The sequence below is a fragment of the Natrix helvetica genome (assembly GCF_964273705.1).
Source record: "Natrix helvetica genome assembly, chromosome: 16".
NCBI classification, from domain to species: Eukaryota; Metazoa; Chordata; class Lepidosauria; order Squamata; family Natricidae; genus Natrix; species Natrix helvetica.
In genome coordinates this window covers 6874929-6893409 of record NC_138563.1, presented here as the reverse complement: position 1 = coordinate 6893409, position 18481 = coordinate 6874929, and the positions used below count along the sequence as shown (strand labels likewise).

Genomic DNA, 18481 nt, shown 5'->3' with positions numbered 1-18481 from the left:
CGGACACCACTTTGCAACTAACAAAGCCATGGCTAATTCCTGGGCAACACTGTCTGTTGGAAATTATGGGCTTTCCATTTTCTGGGCTGCTCTGGAGGTGTTGGCAAAGAAGCTGCAGGTAGTCCTCATTCAGTGACCATTGGAAGTGACAGCGGTACTGAAAAACGTGACTTAGGACCGTTTTCACACTTGTGACTGTTTGCGGCATCCCCATGGCCGTGCAATTTACTTTGAGATGCTCGGCAACCGATTCATACTTACGACGGTTGCAGCGTCCTGGGGCCATGTCATCCCCTCTTGCGACCTTCCGACACTTAACAACGGTGTGACTCGGCTAACAGCTGCAGTGATTCACTTATGAACTATGAGAAGAAAGGTGGCACAATTCCCCAGGCTGGAAGCCCACCCCTCTTAAATCATGCTTGTTGGGGGATTCTGGGAGTTGAAGTCCACCCCTCTTAAATCATGTTTGTTGGGGGATTCTGGGAGTTGAAGTCCACCCATCTTAAATCATGTTTGTTGGGGGATTCTGGGAGTTGAAGTCCACCCCTCTTAAATCATGTTTGTTGAGGGATTCTGGGAGTTGAAGTCCACCCATCTTAAAGCATGCTGGCTGGGGGATTCTGGGAGTCAAAGTCCACCCTCTTAAAGCATGCTGGCTGGGGAATTCTGGGAGTTGAAGTCCACCCATCTTAAAACAAACTGGCTGGGGGATTCTGGGAGTTGAAGTCCACCCCTCTTAAAGCATGCTTGTTGGGGAATTCTGGGAGTTGAAGTGCACCTCTCTTAAAGGTGCCAAGATTGGAAACAATTATCTAAGTACTATAATAGCTGAAGTACACACACACAGAGCTACACCATCGGGATCTCTCACCGTAGTCCCGTCTAATTAGTATCCTGGGAGTTGTGGCTTTGCCCGTTGTAACATATGGCTATGAAAGCTGGCCGGGTCAGAAAAGCGCCAACTAAGACAAACTGACGTGTTTGAATTGCAGAGCTGGGAAAGCTCAGAATTCCCCCTGAGTGTGCTTCTCATCCACCCTGGTTAAAGGAACAAGCTGCTTCCATCTTGGAAGCTTTAATATATATATATAATGTATTTGTGTTACAACCCCTGGTATGCCCAAATATGGGAGGGAACTACTCCCTCTTTCTGTCCTTCGGCTCATTACAGGGAACCATCCAGGCAGAAAACCATATTTTTATTTTTAATGTTGCCTTTTTATATTTGTGTTGTATTTGTGCTGATAAATAAATAAAGGGAGAGTAGTATAGATCTATTTCAACCTATTTGGCTAGCTGATGAGACCTAAATTGGTTGAAATAGATCTATACTACTCTCCCTTTATTTATTTATCAGCACAAATACAACACAAATATGTATAATAATAATAATAATAAAATTTATTTCTTAGCCGCACCCTCTCCCGAAGGACTCGGGGCGGCGTACAAGAAAACACATAAAATATAAAATAGACAACACATACACAATAAACAAATACATATACATGGACATGGAGAAGGGAGGCAGATAAATAGAGACAATTAAAACACAGTAAAATCTAAAAACCCCAGAATTAAAATTAAAAAACCCGTCAGGAGCAGAGTGAGCGAACTATGGTTGAGCCAGGCCAGCTATTTGGAATAGGTGGGTCTTGAGCTTTATCCGAAAGACGCGGAGGTCAGAGGTAGTCCTAATATCCGGGGGAAGGTCATTCCACAGGGCTGGGCCCGCTACAGAGAAGGCTCTACTCCTAGACACCGCCCCCCGACATTGTCTGGCGGACGGCACCTTGAGGAGTCCCTCTCTGTGCGAGCGGATTGGTCGCAGGGATGTATGGGGCAGGATACGATCCCGCAAGTATCTAGGTCCTGAGACGTATGTATGTATGTATGTATGTATGTATGTATGTATGTATGTATGTATGTATGTATGTATGTATGTATTTGTGTTACAACCCCTGGTATGCCTAAGGGTATGGCTAGCTGATGAGAGCTAATTAGCTCGAAATAGATCTATACTAGTCTCCCTTTATTTATTTATCAGTACAAATACCACACACACAAACACACACACACATATACACATACACTCACACACACACACACACACACATACACACACATATATATATTCTGGAAGTTGTGCCCCAAACCTTCTGCAGTTGGTATCAAGCCAACGGGTCTTGGTCTGAAAGGGTTAACTCCAGCTACGCCTGGGCTGTGTGTGTGTGTGTGTGTGTAATAGTCAAGGGGAGGGGGGGTCTAACTGTCTGGCATCTGCAAGGAAGCCCCTGCAGCTTTATGGGCAGGGGGTCAGGAGGTCAGGGAAGGCGCGTGTCTCCCCTATTTAGACACACTCCTTGGCTTCCCTGGGGAGGGGGCAGAGGAGGAGGAGGGCATGCTGCAAAATGTTAATGCGCCAGGAGGCCTTCCTTGCCCCCCCTCCCCGCCCTTTCCCGGGGAGCAGGGGCGGAGAAGTACAGGAGGCTGGTGAAGGGAAATCATCACCCCTCCCCACCCCCTCCCCTTTTGCAGAGGACCAACTGCGCTAGGCTCAGACAATGTGGCCCAGATGAACCCCCCCCCCCGAACAAAGAGGGAGGGAGGGAGGGAGGGCAGGGCAGGGAAGGTGGCCGGAGGAGGGTCTCTCTCTGGTGACCGTCCTGGCCAAGCTGCCGTGGGAGGGGATCTGCAGCGAAGCGAAGGGAGAGCTTCAAAAGCTGCATTGGAAAAGGAGAATCTCTTATGGAAATGAGGGCCTTTCTTTCTCCTTTCCTCTTTCCCCTCCCTCTCCCTTTCTTCATTCCCCTCTTCTCTCTTTTCCTTTCTTCCCTTTTCTTCCCTACCGCCCCCTTTCTTCCTTCTTTCTCTCTTTCCTTTGTTCCACCCTCCCTGCCCCTTCTTCCTTCCTCCTTTCTTTCCTTCTTCCTCTATTTCTTCTTCTTCCTTCCTTCCTTCCTTCCTCTCCTTCCTTCCCTCCTCTCCCCTCCCTCCCTCCCTCTTCCTCCCTCCCTGCCCTATCTTCCTTCCTCTTCCTTCTTTCCTTCCTCCCTCCCTCCCTCCCCTTCTTCCTCTCCTTCCTTCCCTCCCCTCCTCTCTTCCTTCCTTCTTTCTCCTTCCTCTTCCTCCCTCCCCGCCTTCTTCCTTCCCTTCCTTCTTCCTCTATCTTCCTTCCTCTTCCTCTTCTTTCCTTCCTTCTTTTCCATCTTCCCCTTCTTTCCTCTTCCTCTTCTTTCCTTCCTTCCTCCCCTCTTCCTCCCTCCGTGCCTGCCCTTCTTCCTCTCCTCCCTCCCTCTCCCTTTTTCCCTTTCCCTCCCTCCTTGCTTCCCTATTTCCCTCCCTCCTTCCTTCCTACCTCCCTTCTTTCACTATTTCCCTCCCTCCCTTCTTCATCTCCTCCTCCTCACTTGCTGATCCAACTTGAGCATTAGCCAGGCTAAAACCACAGAGCACCTTCCCATCCTTCCACCCCTCCTTTAACAGAGGACCTCTGAGCATGCACAGAGGGCCTGTCTGCCAGGACTGTGCAGCAGGGCAGGACTGATCTAGCATGGCCTCTCCCAGCCCTGGAGGAAGAGAAGGGACTCCAGTCTGGCTAAGCGTCCAGGCTAATCCATTAGCTTTTCTGATCTGTAGGACATTTGAAAGACGAAGCAAGTGAGAAATGATTTGAAATTCGATATTCGTCTTGACTTCACTTGCTTGTTGCCTTCTAATAAACCCGCTATTTAATCTGGGGCTAAAATTTGCACCCCGTGTTTTGTAGCTCTTCATTTGTAAGGAGGGCTTCGGTTTCTCGGGGCCTTCCGTTGTTATTCCGCTGTCTTTTACTCCCGGATCGAAAATATACGAGGCACAAGACGGAGCATGTGTTTCGTGAGCAGCCTTGGGGCTAAGAAAGATGGATGGAGGCAAGATTTGCATGTGTGTGTCAAGCACTTTTCCTTCACCACTCAGTTCCCGTTACGACACGACTCAACCCCGAGAGATCCCAACAGGGCACAAGCCAAGTTCAAGCTGCTTTTCAGCCTCACTTCATCTTACATCTCCGGCGCTGCAAGCAGATATTCTACACCTAAGTTGAAAAATATTATTTGGCTTCTGTGCAGGATTGAGGAGGCATTGATTTGGGCAGGGGAAGGAAGGAAGGAAGGATAAAGGAAGGAGAGAGGGAAGGAAGGAGAAAGAGAAGGAAGGAACAAACAAAGGTAGAAAGGAAGGAGAAAGAAGGGAGGGAAGAGCAATGGAAAGATTGGGTGGAAGGAAAGAAAAAAAGCCAAGAGAGAGGGAAGGAAGGAAGGTGAAAGTGAAGGAAGGAAGGAAAAAGAAGGAACAAAGATAGGTAGGAAGGAAAGAAGGAAGGAAGGAGAAAGAAGGAGGGAGAGGGGAAAGGAAGAAGGTAGTGAGGGAGGGAAGGAAGGAGAAAGCAAGGATAGAGGGAAGGAAGGAACAAAGGTAGAAAGGAAGCAGAAAGAAGGGAGAGAGGGAGGAAGGAAGGAAGGGAAGAAGGAAGGAGCAATGGAAAGATTGAGTGGAAGGAAAGAAAAAAAGGCAAGAGAGAGGGAAGGAAGGAAGGTGAAAGTGAAGGAAAGAAGGAAAAAGAAGGAACAAAGATAGGTAGGAAGGAAAGAAGGAAGGAAGGAGAAAGAAGGAGGGAGAGGGGAAAGGAAGAAGGTAGTGAGGGAGGGAAGGAAGGAGAAAGCAAGGATAGAGGGAAGGAAGGAACAAAGGTAGAAAGGAAGCAGAAAGAAGGGAGAGAGGGAGGAAGGAAGGAAGGGAAGAAGGAAGGAGCAATGGAAAGATTGAGTGGAAGGAAAGAAAAAAAGGCAAGAGAGAGAAGGAAGGAAGGAAGGTGAAAGTGAAAGCGAAGAAAGGAAGGAAAAAGATAAGGACGGAAGGAAGGAAAGAAGGAAGGAAGGAGGAGGTAGAAAGGGAAGGAAGGAAGGAAGGAGCAATGGAAAGATTGGGTGGAAGGAACGAAAAAAGCCGAGAGAGAGGGAAGGAAGAAAGGTGAAAGTGAAAGTGACGGAAGGAAGGAAAAAGAGAAGGATGGAAGGAACAAAGATAGTTAGGAAGGAAAGAAGGAAGGAGAAAGAAGGAGAGAGAAAGGGAAGGAGGGAGGGAAGGAAGGAAGGAGCAATGGAAAGGTTGGGTGGAAGGAAAGAAAAAAGCCGAGAGAGAGGGAAGGAAGGAAGGTGAAAGTGAAGGAAGGAAGGAAAAAGAGAAGGACGGAAGGAACAAACGTAGGAAGGAGAAAGAAGGAGGGAGAAAGGGAGGCAGTCAGTCAGGCAAAAGCTGTACTCTGATCAGAGTAACCACAATTGTCTTGGTTAAGTCCTGACTGGCCCAGCAATGCATTAGCCACCATTCACTGCATAAGCCACAATGGCCTTCGTTCACTCATTGCCCAAACTCACAAACCAGATTCATCTCGGCTACGGCTGCACAACCGGTTTAATCGAGGCACAACAAACCCAATTTAGCGAGGGAGGGACATGATGGCTGTATATCACATAAAACCCTGGTTTAACGGCTGGAGAATGCCAGGAGTTGATGCTTCCCCATCTTAAGAGCTCCTAAGGTTGCAAAATGCTCTCTATACCGTACAGGTCCTGCCCTGCTTAACGGCGTTTTTGGGTTCTACCCATAACAACACAGCAACAGGAAGAGAGTAAATCTACGTTCTACCGGTTGTAAAGCCTCTGCTTCAGCCTTTCGCGCTGACTTTTCTACAAGGGGGGGCATTAAAGCCAGCCCGTTGGCTTGGTGCCAACCCCCCCAACTTCGCAAACCAGCGTCTTAATCTGGGCTGACTCCTCACCCAGGACTCCATGAGTTGCATTCACACAACCAAACCCAGAACAAGCCAAGATTTAACACTGGCAGGCGGTGCATTGGCACCAGTTTCGTCTCCCACCGATGGCATTAACCGATTTTGAGGGGTTTTCGCATCCCTCTGCACCAGGGGCATGAAAGAGTTAATCCTCTCCCCCAGCCTCAGTTTTACCCTCCCCATTGATGCTCTCAGCCTCTCCAGGGTATCAACTTCCATCCCACCCACCCCTTTTGTCCTGGCGTGTGCCATCCGTGCCCCCAATCTGCATAATGGCAGGGTCCACGCGCCAGGTCACAGGCACCATCTGCTGCCCGCCTTCCGCCCCCCACCCCGGGGGAGCGGGGATTTGAAGCCACGCAGTCAGATCAGCTCCCATTGGCTGCTCTGGCACCCGCCATCTGGGGCCTCCGTCTCGCACAAAAGCAGCCCCAGACCTTTATATGGGGGGGCAGGCACCCCGTGCCCACACAGGCCAGCTGCATCCAGCCGAGCGAGGAGGTGCCAGCCCAGCCTGAGAGCAAGCAGCACTACAGGTTTCAGCTTGGGACGACGAAGCATCGCCGCCTCGACCAGGAGCATCCGTGCAGGAAGCACCGGGGTCTTATTTGTGACCCTAACCCTCCTCTTCCACAGATTTTACCAAGTCTCCCCTTAAAATGCCACGCGGGTTCCTGGTGAAGAGGACGCACCGAGAAGCGCCCGTCTCGTACCGGATCCGGACTCCGCCGGACGAACATTTCCCAGCCTCGCCGCCAGGCCCTGCGGTCCATCGGAAACAGCCCAACGTCGGTGAGCTGCCCGACGGCCAGGCACCCCTGCTGCGCCACCTCAAGGCTGTTCCGCTCGCCAGCTGCCACGACCAGGGGCTCAATTCCGGGTCTCCAGTGCCAGGGGACTCCTGCTCCTCGCAAGCTCCTGGTTCCGGATCGTCCTGTGCTGGGGCCAAGCGGGTCAGCGTGGCCCGAGGAGGCCTAGTTTTGCTGGCCTCCTTCGTCTGCCAGCTGTGCCAGGAATCCTACTCCGGCCCGTTGGCCCTGGCACAACACTGCTGCTCGCGCATCGCCCGAGTCGAGTACCGTTGCCACGAGTGCAGCAAAGCTTTCAGCTGCCCGGCCAACCTGGCTTCTCACCGCCGTTGGCACAAGCCAAGGAAAGAGGGGCATCCGGAGGGAACCAAGGAGAACGAGAACCCCAAATCAACCCGGCTGCCCCCTGAGCTCTCGGAGGGGACTTACGGCTGCCCGCACTGCCCCAAGCGCTTCCGACGGAGGGCTTACCTGTGCAAGCACCTGTCTCTTCATGCCACGGGGACGGTACTCTCCGAAAGTCAGCGTCTGCTCAGCAACCTTGGCCCTCACCCGGCTTCCTGGCCTAAAAAGCCATTATAATTCTTGCTCCTGTCCAAGGCAGCTGGCAGAGACTTGCCACCGAGGCGGGAAAGATTGCCAGCCTGCCGAGATTTTGATTTTTCCCGTGACTTTTGACGGACAGGTGGCAGGAACCAGATTTCCCGGGCTGCCCCTCCCCTGTCTTCCTGCAGACCAGACACGGGGGAGCGAAAGTCCGTTTGTGCATCTGGACAAGAAAGTTTTAAATTTGTCATTTTTGCTATTGTTTGAAGGGGGGGGGGCGTTGAAAGAGATGGGGGGGGTTTTGGATGCAGAGGTATCTTCTCTGCACCCCCCCCTCCAGATTATGAAGCGGAGGGGGGAATTTTTGTGAAACGGAAGCGATAGTAAAAAAAGACATTTTAAAAAATCTAAACTTTTCTTGTGTCTTTCCTACCTGTGCGAAAGGAGCCCGTAGAATTTACCCCTGGGTGTAAAGCACGAGAAAAAAGTTGGGAATTCGAGGTTATATATATACAAGAGCAGAGTTGGAAGGGACCTTGGAGGTCTTCTAGTCCAACCCCCTGCCTAGGCAGGAAACCCTATACCGTTTCAGACAAATGGCTCTCCAACGTCTTCTTAAAAACTTCCAGTGTTGGGGCATTCACAACTTCTGGAGGCAACTTCTGTTCCACTGATTAATTGTTCTAAAGGTATCTTCATAAGCCATCCTCGACTTACAATGCTTTGCTTAGCGACCGTGGAAAGTTATCACGGCACTGAAAAATAGTCGATGGCAGCATCCTTGTGGACCTTTGGTCAAAATTCAGATGCTGGGCGACCGACTCGTGTTTATGACGGCTGCAGCGTCCCAGGGGCTCATGCCATCTTATTTAGCGACCTTCCGATAAGCCAAGTCAGTGGGGGAAGCAGGATTCGTTTAACGACCGTGGGACTAATTGAACAACCGCAGCGGTTCTCTTAACCACGGCGGCTAAAAAAGTCGCAAAACGGCGCTTAACCAGTGTCTCACTTAACGACAGAATTTTTTAAGCTCGATTGCAGTCATACGTCGAGGACTATCTGTATTTGAAATATCCAACTTCCGAAGTTGTATCCATTCCCACGCTGGCCCTTTCCAGGAAAAAAATAAATAAAAATAAAATAGGGAATTGTATAACTGACTTTTTTTTTTTTTTAAATTGAATTCTCGTTTTGTGAAACACTTCGCTTGAGGCAGGATTTCATCCCCGTTGTTGTAATTTGTGAGTTCAAGTGCTTTAATCTCCCTTTTCTTGGGAATATAATTTAAGAAAAATAAGAAGAACGACATCAAGGAGGAAGGTTTTATGTCTCCTTTCCGTGCTGGAATTTGCTTCTACGGCCCTGCTGGATATTTTCCTGTCTCATAGAAATTAGGTGTATTTTCCGAAAGGTCAAAGGGAAAATAAAATTTAAAAAAGGAACTTTTGGCAGTGTTCCCCAACCAGGTGCTATTTGCTGGTGGGGAATAGCGAGGGAGGGAGGGAAAGGAAATGAGGAAAGAAAGGAAGGGAGGTGGAAAGATGGAAGGAAAGAAAAGGAGAGAGGAAGGAAAGGGAGGGGGGATGAAAGCAAAGAGGGAAGAAGAAAGGAAAGAAAAGGAGAGGGAAGGAAGGAAGGAAGGGAGGGAGGTGGGGAGAAGGAAGGAAAGAAGAGAGTGGGGGGAGGAAAGGAAGGGAGAGAAGGAGGAAAGGAAGGGAGGGAATGAAGGAAATGAGGAAAGAAAGGAAGGGAGGTGGGAAGGAAGAGAAGGAGAGAGGGAGGAAAGAAAGGGAGGAGGAAAGAATGGAGGGAAGGTGGGAAGAAGGAAGGAAAGAAAAGGAGAGAGGGAAGGAAGAAAGGGAGGGATGGAATGAAGGAAAAGAAGAAAGGAAGGGAGGTGGGAAAAATGAAGGAAGGAGAGAGAAAGAAAGAAAGGAGGAGAAAATAAAGGAAGGTGGGAAGAAAGAAGGAAAGAAGAGCCTATTTGCTGGTGGAGAATAGAGAGTGAAAGTCCCTTTGCACATGCTCAGAGTTACTCTTGATTTCCCATGGAAAACTGTTTTGAGGGCTTGAGGTTAAATGTTTTCCCTTCTATCTGGCACGCACATAAGAGGGGGAGAAAAAAGAGGAGGGGTCTTCACTCTTGACACATCCCTCTTTTTCCAAGCGGAAAACTGCATGTGGCCAAAAATGAGAGGATTCTTGATCTTTTGCTGCTGCAGGAAATGTATTTTTCGGGGAAAATGTTCAGGAATTTGTACGGCTTGTTTTTGATCCTGTGCTTGAAAGGGTCAATTTTAACATTTTTTTTCCCTAAAAAAAAGGGCCCAAGGAATTTTATCCAGACAGTTGGAGGCTGGCACAAGTTTTTCTTTCTTTCTTTCTTTCTTCCCTCCCTTCCTCCATCTTGCTTGCCTCCCTCCCTTTCATCCTTCCTTCCTTTCCTTTTTTTCTTTCTTCCCTTCCATCTCACTCATTCTTTATCTTTTTCTTTCCTTCCTCCATCTCACTCCTCTTCCTTCCTTCTCTCCTCCCTTTCTTCCCTTCTTCCATCTCACTCCCATCTCCTTCCTTTCCTTTCTCCATCTGTCTTCCTTCCTTCCCTTCCTCCATTTCACTCCTTCTCCTTCCATCTTTATCTTTCTTTCCTTCCATCTCACTCCTGTCTCCTTCCTTTCCTTTTTCCTTTCTTCCCTTCCATCTCATTCTTTATCTTTCTTTCCTTCCTCCATCTCACTCCTTCCTTCCTTCCCTTCCTCCATCTCACTCCCATCTCCTTCCTTCCTTCCTTTCTCCATCTCAGTCTCCTTCCTTCCTTCCCTTCCTTCATGTCACTCCTTTTCCTTCCTTCCTTCCATCTTTATCTTTCTTTCCTTCCATCTCACTCCTGTCTCCTTCCTTTTTTCTTTCCTTCCTTCGCCTCAGTCCCATCTCCTTCCTTCCTTCCATCTTCCTTTATCTTTCTTTCTTTCCTTCCTCCGTCCCACTTCCATCTCCTTCCTTCCATTTTTTCTTTCTTTTTCTTTTTCCCCTTCTTTTTCTTTCCTTTCTTCTTTTCTTTTCAATTGTTGTCGCTCAGCCTCCAGAGACAGCAAGAACTGTTCCTGGCAACATCTCCACGGAGGCTGGGTTGAGTTTTTCAACTCCTCACTCTTGAAAGTTTGGGATTTGTTTATTTTTAAAGCGAAATTGTTTTTGGACTCAGGCGTAATACACTTGTAGAGGGGAGGGGGGTTAGAAGAAACCTGGAAGACTCGCTCTGCTGTGAACTTGGGGGGGGGGAGCGGGTTGCATAGCAACAACAGGCAACCCCTCCTCTTCACCCACCCCAAATCTGGATCTCTGCTGCAAGAGTTTCTTGGAAGCCTGGACTGCCTCACTCAGCTGCCTTAAAGGCATACACGCATCTCTGTCACTTTTGTTCCAGCAAGAGTCCTTAAATGATGGGACACGATTCCAAACACAGGGGAAGGAGGGAAGGGAAGGAAAGAAGGAAGGAAAGAAAAGGAGAGAAGAAAGGAGGAAAGGGAGGGAGGGAGGGAAGAAAATGAGGAAAGGAAGGAGGGAAGAAGGAAGGAAACGAGAGGAAAGGAGGAAAGGGAGGGAATGAAGGAAAAGAAGAAAGAAAGGGAGGTGGGAAGAAGGAAGGAAGGAAAAGGAGGGAGGGAGGAAAGGAAGGAAGGGAGGGAATGAAAAAAAATGAGGAAAGAAAGGAAAGGAGGTGGAAGGAAGAAGGAAGGAAAAGGAGAGAAGGAGGAAAGGAAGGGAGGGAATGAAGGAAGAAAGAATGAGGAAAGAAAGAAAGGGAGGTGGAGAGAAAGAAGGAAAGAAAAGGAGAGAGGGAGGAAAGGAAGGGGGGAATGAAGGAAGAGAGGAGGGAAGAAAGGGAGGGAGGTGGGGAGAAGGAAGAAAAGGAGGGAGGGAGGAAGGGAATGAAGGAAGAGAGGAGGAGGAAAGTAAGGGTGGTGGGGAGGAGAAAGGAGAGAGGGAGGCGGAAGAAAGAGAGAATGAAGGAAATAAGGGAGGGAGGTAGAGGAAGGAGGGGAGGTGGGAAGAGGGAAGGAAAAGGAGAGGGGGAAGAAGGGAGGAAAGGAAGGAAATTGAGAAAGGAGGGAAGGAACATGAGAGATAGAGAGGAAGGAAGGGACAGAGACAGAGAAGGAAAGAAGGAAGAAAGGAAAGAGACGAAGGAGATAGGGAAAGAAAGAAAGAAAGAAAGAAAAGAAAGAAAGAAAGAAAGAAGCAATGAAGCTGCCAGAAGGTGTGTTGTTTTTAGCAGTGCCTTTCCAGTTTTGAACCAATCCTGACATTCCGGGAAATCCAGCCACAGCTGGGCACACATCCGAAACCGCAAACCCGGTTTCCCTCCCACCTCTGCCATCAGGGGGCTAATTTCCCGGTCAGCAGGAAACGCCTGTAAAACGATAGCCACTTCACTCCGTCCGGCCGCTTCCTTCGGCCGAAAAGCAGCTGGAAAAAGTTTTCTCTTTCTTTCTTTCCCTTCAAACTTGGAAAACTTCAAAAGTTTTTGTCCTGCCCAGATCATCACAAACACAAATAACAGGATGTCAACACACCTACGTCTTTCCCCAAATAAGAGAGATCAGAGAACCCGCTTGCTGTCCCCCCCCCGAATGCAGGTAGTCCTCTACTTACAAAGGTTCACTTAGCGACCGTTCAAAGTTAAAATAAAAGGGACTCACAAGCGTTTTTCACACTTACCACCATCGCAGCATCCCCAGGCTCGCGGGATTTACATCCGGAGGCTTGACAACCGATTCACATTTATGACGGTCGTTGTGTCCAGGGGAGAAGGGTGGGGTGGTGTCACAGGGTCCCCTTTTGCGACTTTCTGGACAAGCAAAGTCAACAGATTCACTTAACGACTGCGTGACTGATTTAAGAACGGCAGGGAATCCCTTAACAAAGGGGGCGGGAAAATTTGTAAACTGGGGCAAGGCTGAGTTAACACATTTCTCACTTAACAAAGTACATTTTTGGGCTCAATTGTGGTCGTAGGTTGAGGACTGCCTCTACACACAAAGGTTTTGCTGATGCCATCACCCTCGGAAAGCTTCATAAACCATGTAGCAGTTCGAAAGCATGTAAAAAAAATGCACGTGGAGAAATAGGAGCCACCTTTGGTGGGAAGGGAACAGCGCTCCGTACGCCTTCGGCGTTGAGTCATGACCACGGAGACGTCTTCGGACAGCACTGGCTCTTCGCCTTTGAAACGGAGATGAGCAGCGCCGCCTAGAGTCCGAACGACCAGCACATATGTGCAAGGGGAGCCTATCCATCTCTCTATCTCTATTATCTGTCTTTCTCTATATCTCTCTATCTAACTAACTCTATTATCTGTCTCTATTCTCTCTCATCTATCTATCTCTATTATCTCTCCCTGTCTGTTATCTGTCTCTATTCTACCTCTCTCTCATCTATTGATTATCTCTCCCTATCTAAATCTATTATCTATATCTATTCTCTCTATTCTCTCTATCCATCCATCTATCCTTCCATCCTCTATTATCTATTTCTATTCTCACTCCACCGTGTATCTATATATATTATCTCTCTCTCTCTATCCATCCAACTCTATTATCTATCTATCTATCTATCTATCTATCTATCTATCTATCTATCTATCTATCTATCTATCTAAGCTTGTGGACTATCTATCTATATCTATCTATCTATCTATCTATCTATCTTTCTATCTAATCTATCTATCTAAGATTGTGGACTATCTATATCTATTATCTATCTATCTATCTATCTATCTATCTATCTATCTATCTATCTGTCTATCTGTCTATCTTTCTATCAATCATCTATCTATCTATCTAAGATTGTGGACTATCTATATCTATTATCTATCTATCATCTATCTATCTATCTATCTATCTATCATCTATCTATCTATCTAAGCTTGTGGACTATCTATCTATATCTATTATCTATCTATCTATCTATCTATCTATCTATCTATCTATCTATCATCTATCTATCTATCTATCTATCTATCTATTTATCTATCTATCATCCATCATCTATCTATCTATCTATCTATCTATCTATCTATCTATCATCTATCTATCTATCTATCATCTATCATCTATCTATCATCTATCTATCTATCTATCTATCTATCTATCTATCTATCTATCTATCTATCTATCTATCTATCTATCATCTTTCTTTCTTTAATTGCAGTGATTCACTTAATAAACGTGCCAAGAAGAGATGCAAAACGGGGCAAAACTCAACCAATTCCTCCCTCCGCAAAGAGAAATCTGGCCCTCCATTGTGGTCGTAAGTCGAAGACTCCCTGTGCCTTTGCGGCCTCTCCTGCGGCAGCGAGTCACCCAGGCCCCTTGGTTTACCGAGGAGCTGAGGGTGATGAAGCACCACAAGAGATGCCTAGAGAGCAGATGGAGATCTTCACGCTCCGAATCTGACCGAGCACAGGTAAGAGCCTATTTACGGACCTACCTTGTGGCATTAAGAGTGGCCAAGCGTCAATATTGTGCCGCTCTTATTGCATCCGCACATAACCGCCCTGCCGCCCTGTTTCGGGTGACCCGCTCCCTCCTTTTATATAGGCCGCGGGAAGCCCCCTTGCAGGGTAGAGCAGAGGAATTTGGGGAATATCTGCAGGACAAAATCGCTCAGATCCGTAGTGAGTGGGTCCCCTTCAGTGGTCTAGAAGGGACGCCGGAGGCGAGTCTTGAAGGACCATTCTGGGAGGAGTTTGACTCTGTTACTGCCGATGATATGGACAGGTTGCGTGGACGACTGCGAGCCACTACATGTTTATTGGACACGTGTCCCTCCTGGCTTATACTGGCATCCTGGGAGGTCACACGAGGCTGGCTCCAGGAGTTAGTCAACGCCTCCTTGAGAGAGGGGTTCTTGCCGGCCATCTTAAAAGAGGCGGTGGTGAAGCCCCTACTCAAGGCTTCCCTGGACCCAGCTATGTTAACTAACTATCATCCTGTCTCCAACCTTTGCTTTTTGGCGAAGGTTGTAGAGAGTGTGGTGGCACAACAGTTCCCACGCCACTTGGAGGAAATTGATTATCTAGACCCGCGCCAGTCCGGTTTCCGGCCCGGTCACAGCACGGAGACTGCTTTGGTCGCGTTGGTGGATGATCTCTGGAGGGCCAGAGATGGGGGTTGCTCCTCCATCTTGGTCCTATTAGACCTCTCGGCTGCTTTTGATACCATTGACCATGGTATCCTATTGCGTCGTCTGGAGGGGTTGGGGGTGAGAGGCACCGTTTTGCGGTGGTTCTCCTCCTACCTCTCCAGCCGAGCGCAATGTGTGCTGACAGGGGAGCAGAGGTCGACCCTGAGGCCGCTCACTTGTGGGGTGCCGCAGGGGTCGGTCCTCTCGCCTCTCCTGTTCAACACATATATGAAGCCGCTGGGTGAGATCATTCGTGGTTTTGGGGTCGAGTACCATCTGTACGCTGACGACACTCAGCTGTACATCTCCACCCCGAACCACCCCAATGATGCCGTCGAAGTGATGTCACGGTGCCTGGAGGCCGTACGGGTCTGGATGGGAAGTAACAGACTCAAGCTCAACCCCTCCAAGACGGAGTGGCTGTGGTTACCGGCGCCCCGGTTCAACCAGTGGGTTCCATCACTGGCCATCGGGGGCGAACAGCTGGCCCTCGTGGAACGGGCACGCAATTTGGGCGTCCTCCTGGATGCCCGGCTGTCAATGGATGACCATGTGACGGCCGTGGCAAGGGGGGCGTTCCACCAGGTTCGCCTGGTGCGCCAATTGCATCCCCTATTGAACCGGGACGCCCTTCACACAGTCACCCATGCGCTAGTGACGTCCCGACTGGACTATTGTAATGCTCTCTACATGGGGCTTCCCTTGAGATGCACCCGAAGGCTGCAGTTGGTCCAGAATGCGGCCGTGCGGGCAATCATGGGAGGTACTAGGTACTCTCATGTAACACCTCTCCTGAGCGGGCTGCACTGGCTACCTGTGGCTTTTCGGGTGCGTTTCAAGGTGTTGACTATCATCTTTAAAGCGCTCCATGGCACAGGACCTAGGTATTTGTGGGATCGCATCCTGCCCCATACATCCCTGCGGCCGATTCGCTCTCACAGGGAGGGACTCCTCCGGGTGCCGTCCACTAGGCAGTGCCAGCGGGCGACGCCCAGGAGTAGGGCCTTCTCTGTGATGGGCCCGACCCTCTGGAATGACCTCCCCCCCGACATTAGAATAACCACCGATCTCCGCTCCTTCCGCAAGAAACTTAAGACCCACCTGTTCAACTCAGCTGGCCTGGCCTAACCGCAGTTTTAATTCTTCTAGCCTGCATTTTAAATTTTTAGGGGTAGATTTTTAGGTTGTTTTTAACTTTTATTCTACCGTACAGCCTAATATTTAATTTGATTTTAGGGGTATTTAAGATTATTTAATTTTATATACTGTTTTTATCTTGTTGTCTGTACACCGCCCCAAGTCCCTTCGGGGAGAGGGGGCGGTCTATAAATCTAATAAATAATAATAATAATAATAATAATAATAATAATAATAATAATAATAATAATAATTTATCCTTCCTGACACACGGCTGTCCGTCGGGTGAAAAACCTCCAGTGTTGGAGGGCTGTTTTTGTCACAGCTGGGGAAGGGAAGGGAGCCGGCGGGCCAGATGCTCAGCCAATCCGAAGGTTGAGCCCACTTAATTATATGGCCGAACGCAACCGCTAAATACACACCAGGCCAGCGAGTCTGAACAAGCCAAGATCCGCGTGCCCTGGGGCCTTGGGAAGCAAAAACCCCAGGGAGGGTGCCAACGCTGGAATACCTGGATGGGGAGGGGTCTGAGTAGGGGGCTCTGGGCCCCACACAAAAGGAGGAAGAGGGAGGCGCGTGGGGCTGATCATCTTTCCAGATGGAAGCCCTGCAGAGGGGAGTCTTAACCGTCGTTGATCCGTCCTGGTTTGAACAAACCCCCCACCCTCCTCCCGATTCCGGGGTCTCCCAAAGGATGAGAAGAGAGGCGGAAGTGGAGCTGTGGATGAAGACTTTTTATTGCACGAAGAGGGGGGAAAATCTGTACATTCAGTTCAAATGCAGCCCTTGGCGAAGGCCGGACAAGGAATTCACGCATTCCTTTAACTACAGTTGGGAATGGGGAAGGAAGGAAGGAAGGAAAAGGAAGAAAGAGAGAAGGGCAAGAAGTTGGAGGGGAAGAAGGGAAGGAGAAAAGAACAGAGAGGAGAGGGGAAGGAAGGAATGAAGGAGGGAAGGAGAAGGAAGGTGAGGGAAGGAAAAAAATAGTGAATGAAAGGGAGGAAGGGAGGAAGGGAGGTGAAGGAAGGGAATAGTGAATGAAAGAGGAGAGCGAAGGAAGGAAATAGTGAATGAAAGGAAGAGAGGGATGAAGGAAGGAAAGGAGGAAAAAGGGAGGTGAGGGAAGGAAATTGTGAGTGAAGGAAGAGAGGAGGGAGGGAAGGAAGGAAATAGCGAATGAAAGGAAGGGAGAAGGAAGGAAGGAAAGGAGGAAGAAAGGGAGGTGAGGGAAGGAAATTGTGAGTGAAAGAGGGAAGGAAGGGTGGGAGGCAAAGGAAGGAAGGAAATAGTGCATAAAAGGAAAGAAGGGATGAAGGAAGAAAGGAAGGCAATGGAAGGAAATTGTGAATGAAAGAAGGAAGGAGAGAGGAGAGGGAAGGAAGGAAATAGTGAATGAAAGGGAGGGAGGGATGAAGGAAGGAAGGGAGGGAGGGAAGGAAAGAAAGTGAATGAAAGGAAGGAAGAGAGTGAAGGAAGGAAATAGTGAATGAAATGAAGGGAGGGACGAAAGAAAGAAAGAAGGGAGGGATGAGAGGAAGGAAACAGTGAAGGAATCAAAGAATGAAGGAGGGAAGGAAGAGAGAAGAGGGGAGGGAGAAACAAAATACGGAAGTTATGAAAGAAGGAAGGAAGGGAAGGAAAATAAATAGGAGAAGAGGAGAGAGAAAAGGGGGAGGGAGGAAAGACGGACAGACTACAGAGACACAGAAGAGCTCCAGAAAGTGGTCCCACTCCCAACCGGATCGGGGGATATGAACAAAAAAAAAAGAATGGAAAACTAAGTCATGGATAGCACCATTTTGGGGTGGGGCAATGTTGGGAGGACGAAACCAGGGGCGGGGCAGACCCCACCCCATTCAACAGAAGCCTCTACAGGTTAAGGTGTACAGGTGAAAGGAGAATTCAGAAGACTTTTTGGGGGGGGGGTTTAGTCCTATCACAGCTTTCAAAAAAATAATAATAATTAATAATTCACAGTAAATTGAACCGGAAGCACACCGTGCCATCCCAGACAGTGCGATGGGAAGGTTGGGGGGGGGGGGGGAGGAGGGAGGAAGGCGCTAGAAATGGAAGATTTTTCTCGGGGACAAAATCCCCGGCAGGAAAATCCCCCCCGCCTGGAAGCCATTTTTGCAAATTATTGCCATTTTATTGGTGTGGACCCACCTGCCGTCCTTCTCCCCCCCCCCACCCGCCATGCTGAAGACCGTGGCTTGCAATTTCCAGGAAGAGGGGGAAGGCAGGTTCTTCTCTGCCCCCCCTCCCCTTGCCAGCGACCAGAGTTGAGGAGGGGGCTTTGAGTCCCACGTGAACCTGAGGATGGGTCAAAACCAAAGGCGCCCTTTGAAGAGGCGGCGATGGGAGCGAAGGACTCCGAACAGTCGAAAAAAGCTGAGCGAGGCCACTTGGGTCTTTTCTCCTTCAATGATCCGGCTTCATCTTTGGAGAAAAAGGAAGGGAGACCCCCACCCACCCAATTCGACAAACGGGGAGAGAGAGAGATGAACTTCCAGACAGATGCAAGTGGAGGGTTTTTCCGCCCCCCTTCACAAACAAACGATTAGATCTCCTGGTGGTGCCCTTTTCCCAGGGAGAGAAAAATCAGGCGAGCTGTCCAGGGTTGGGCCACCAGGAGGTGGCTGGCTGTTTGAGGGCGGGGTGGGGAGAGGGTGGCCCCCCCTCACGGGGAGTGGGGGCCAGAGGACCCTCCCCCCAACATCTGGGTGACCTGGCTGAGTTGGGCCGCGGCCGTCTCCGACGCCTCTTTCAGTCGCTTGGTGTTTTGCTGGAGGGTCTCCATTTCGATCTGCAGAGCGGCCTTTTCGGCTTTTTCCTGCAAAGGGGAGGGGGGGAAGAAAAAGGAGGTCAGTGGGGATTGGATGGGGAAGGGGCTTCATTGTTCCCATGCCAAGACTTGAGGATGATCCTGGCTATGGGCTCTGTGTCGGAGGCAGAGAGGGGGCCA

The 18481-nt window shown here is 49.2% G+C and overlaps 2 protein-coding genes across 3 annotated transcripts in view; both read right to left on the bottom strand.

Moving 5' to 3' along the window:
• Window positions 1-15957, bottom strand: part of LTBP3 (latent transforming growth factor beta binding protein 3) — a 58508-nt gene extending 42551 nt beyond the window's left edge. The window contains exon 1 of the mRNA XM_081968500.1: window positions 15939-15957. The gene's annotated coding sequence lies outside the window, so the exon portion shown is untranslated. The remainder of the gene's footprint in view (window positions 1-15938) is intronic.
• Window positions 15958-18068: 2111 nt separating this feature from the next.
• Window positions 18069-18481, bottom strand: part of LOC309400151 (signal-induced proliferation-associated protein 1-like) — a 53210-nt gene continuing 52797 nt past the window's right edge. Inside the window, exon 16 of one of the 2 annotated variants that reach the window (XM_081968509.1) lies at window positions 18069-18349. In XM_081968509.1, the coding sequence (XP_081824635.1) occupies window positions 18197-18349 (153 nt within the window). In that variant the 3' untranslated portion in view covers window positions 18069-18196. The remainder of the gene's footprint in view (window positions 18350-18481) is intronic. The other variant, XM_081968510.1, reaches the window with a different exon arrangement.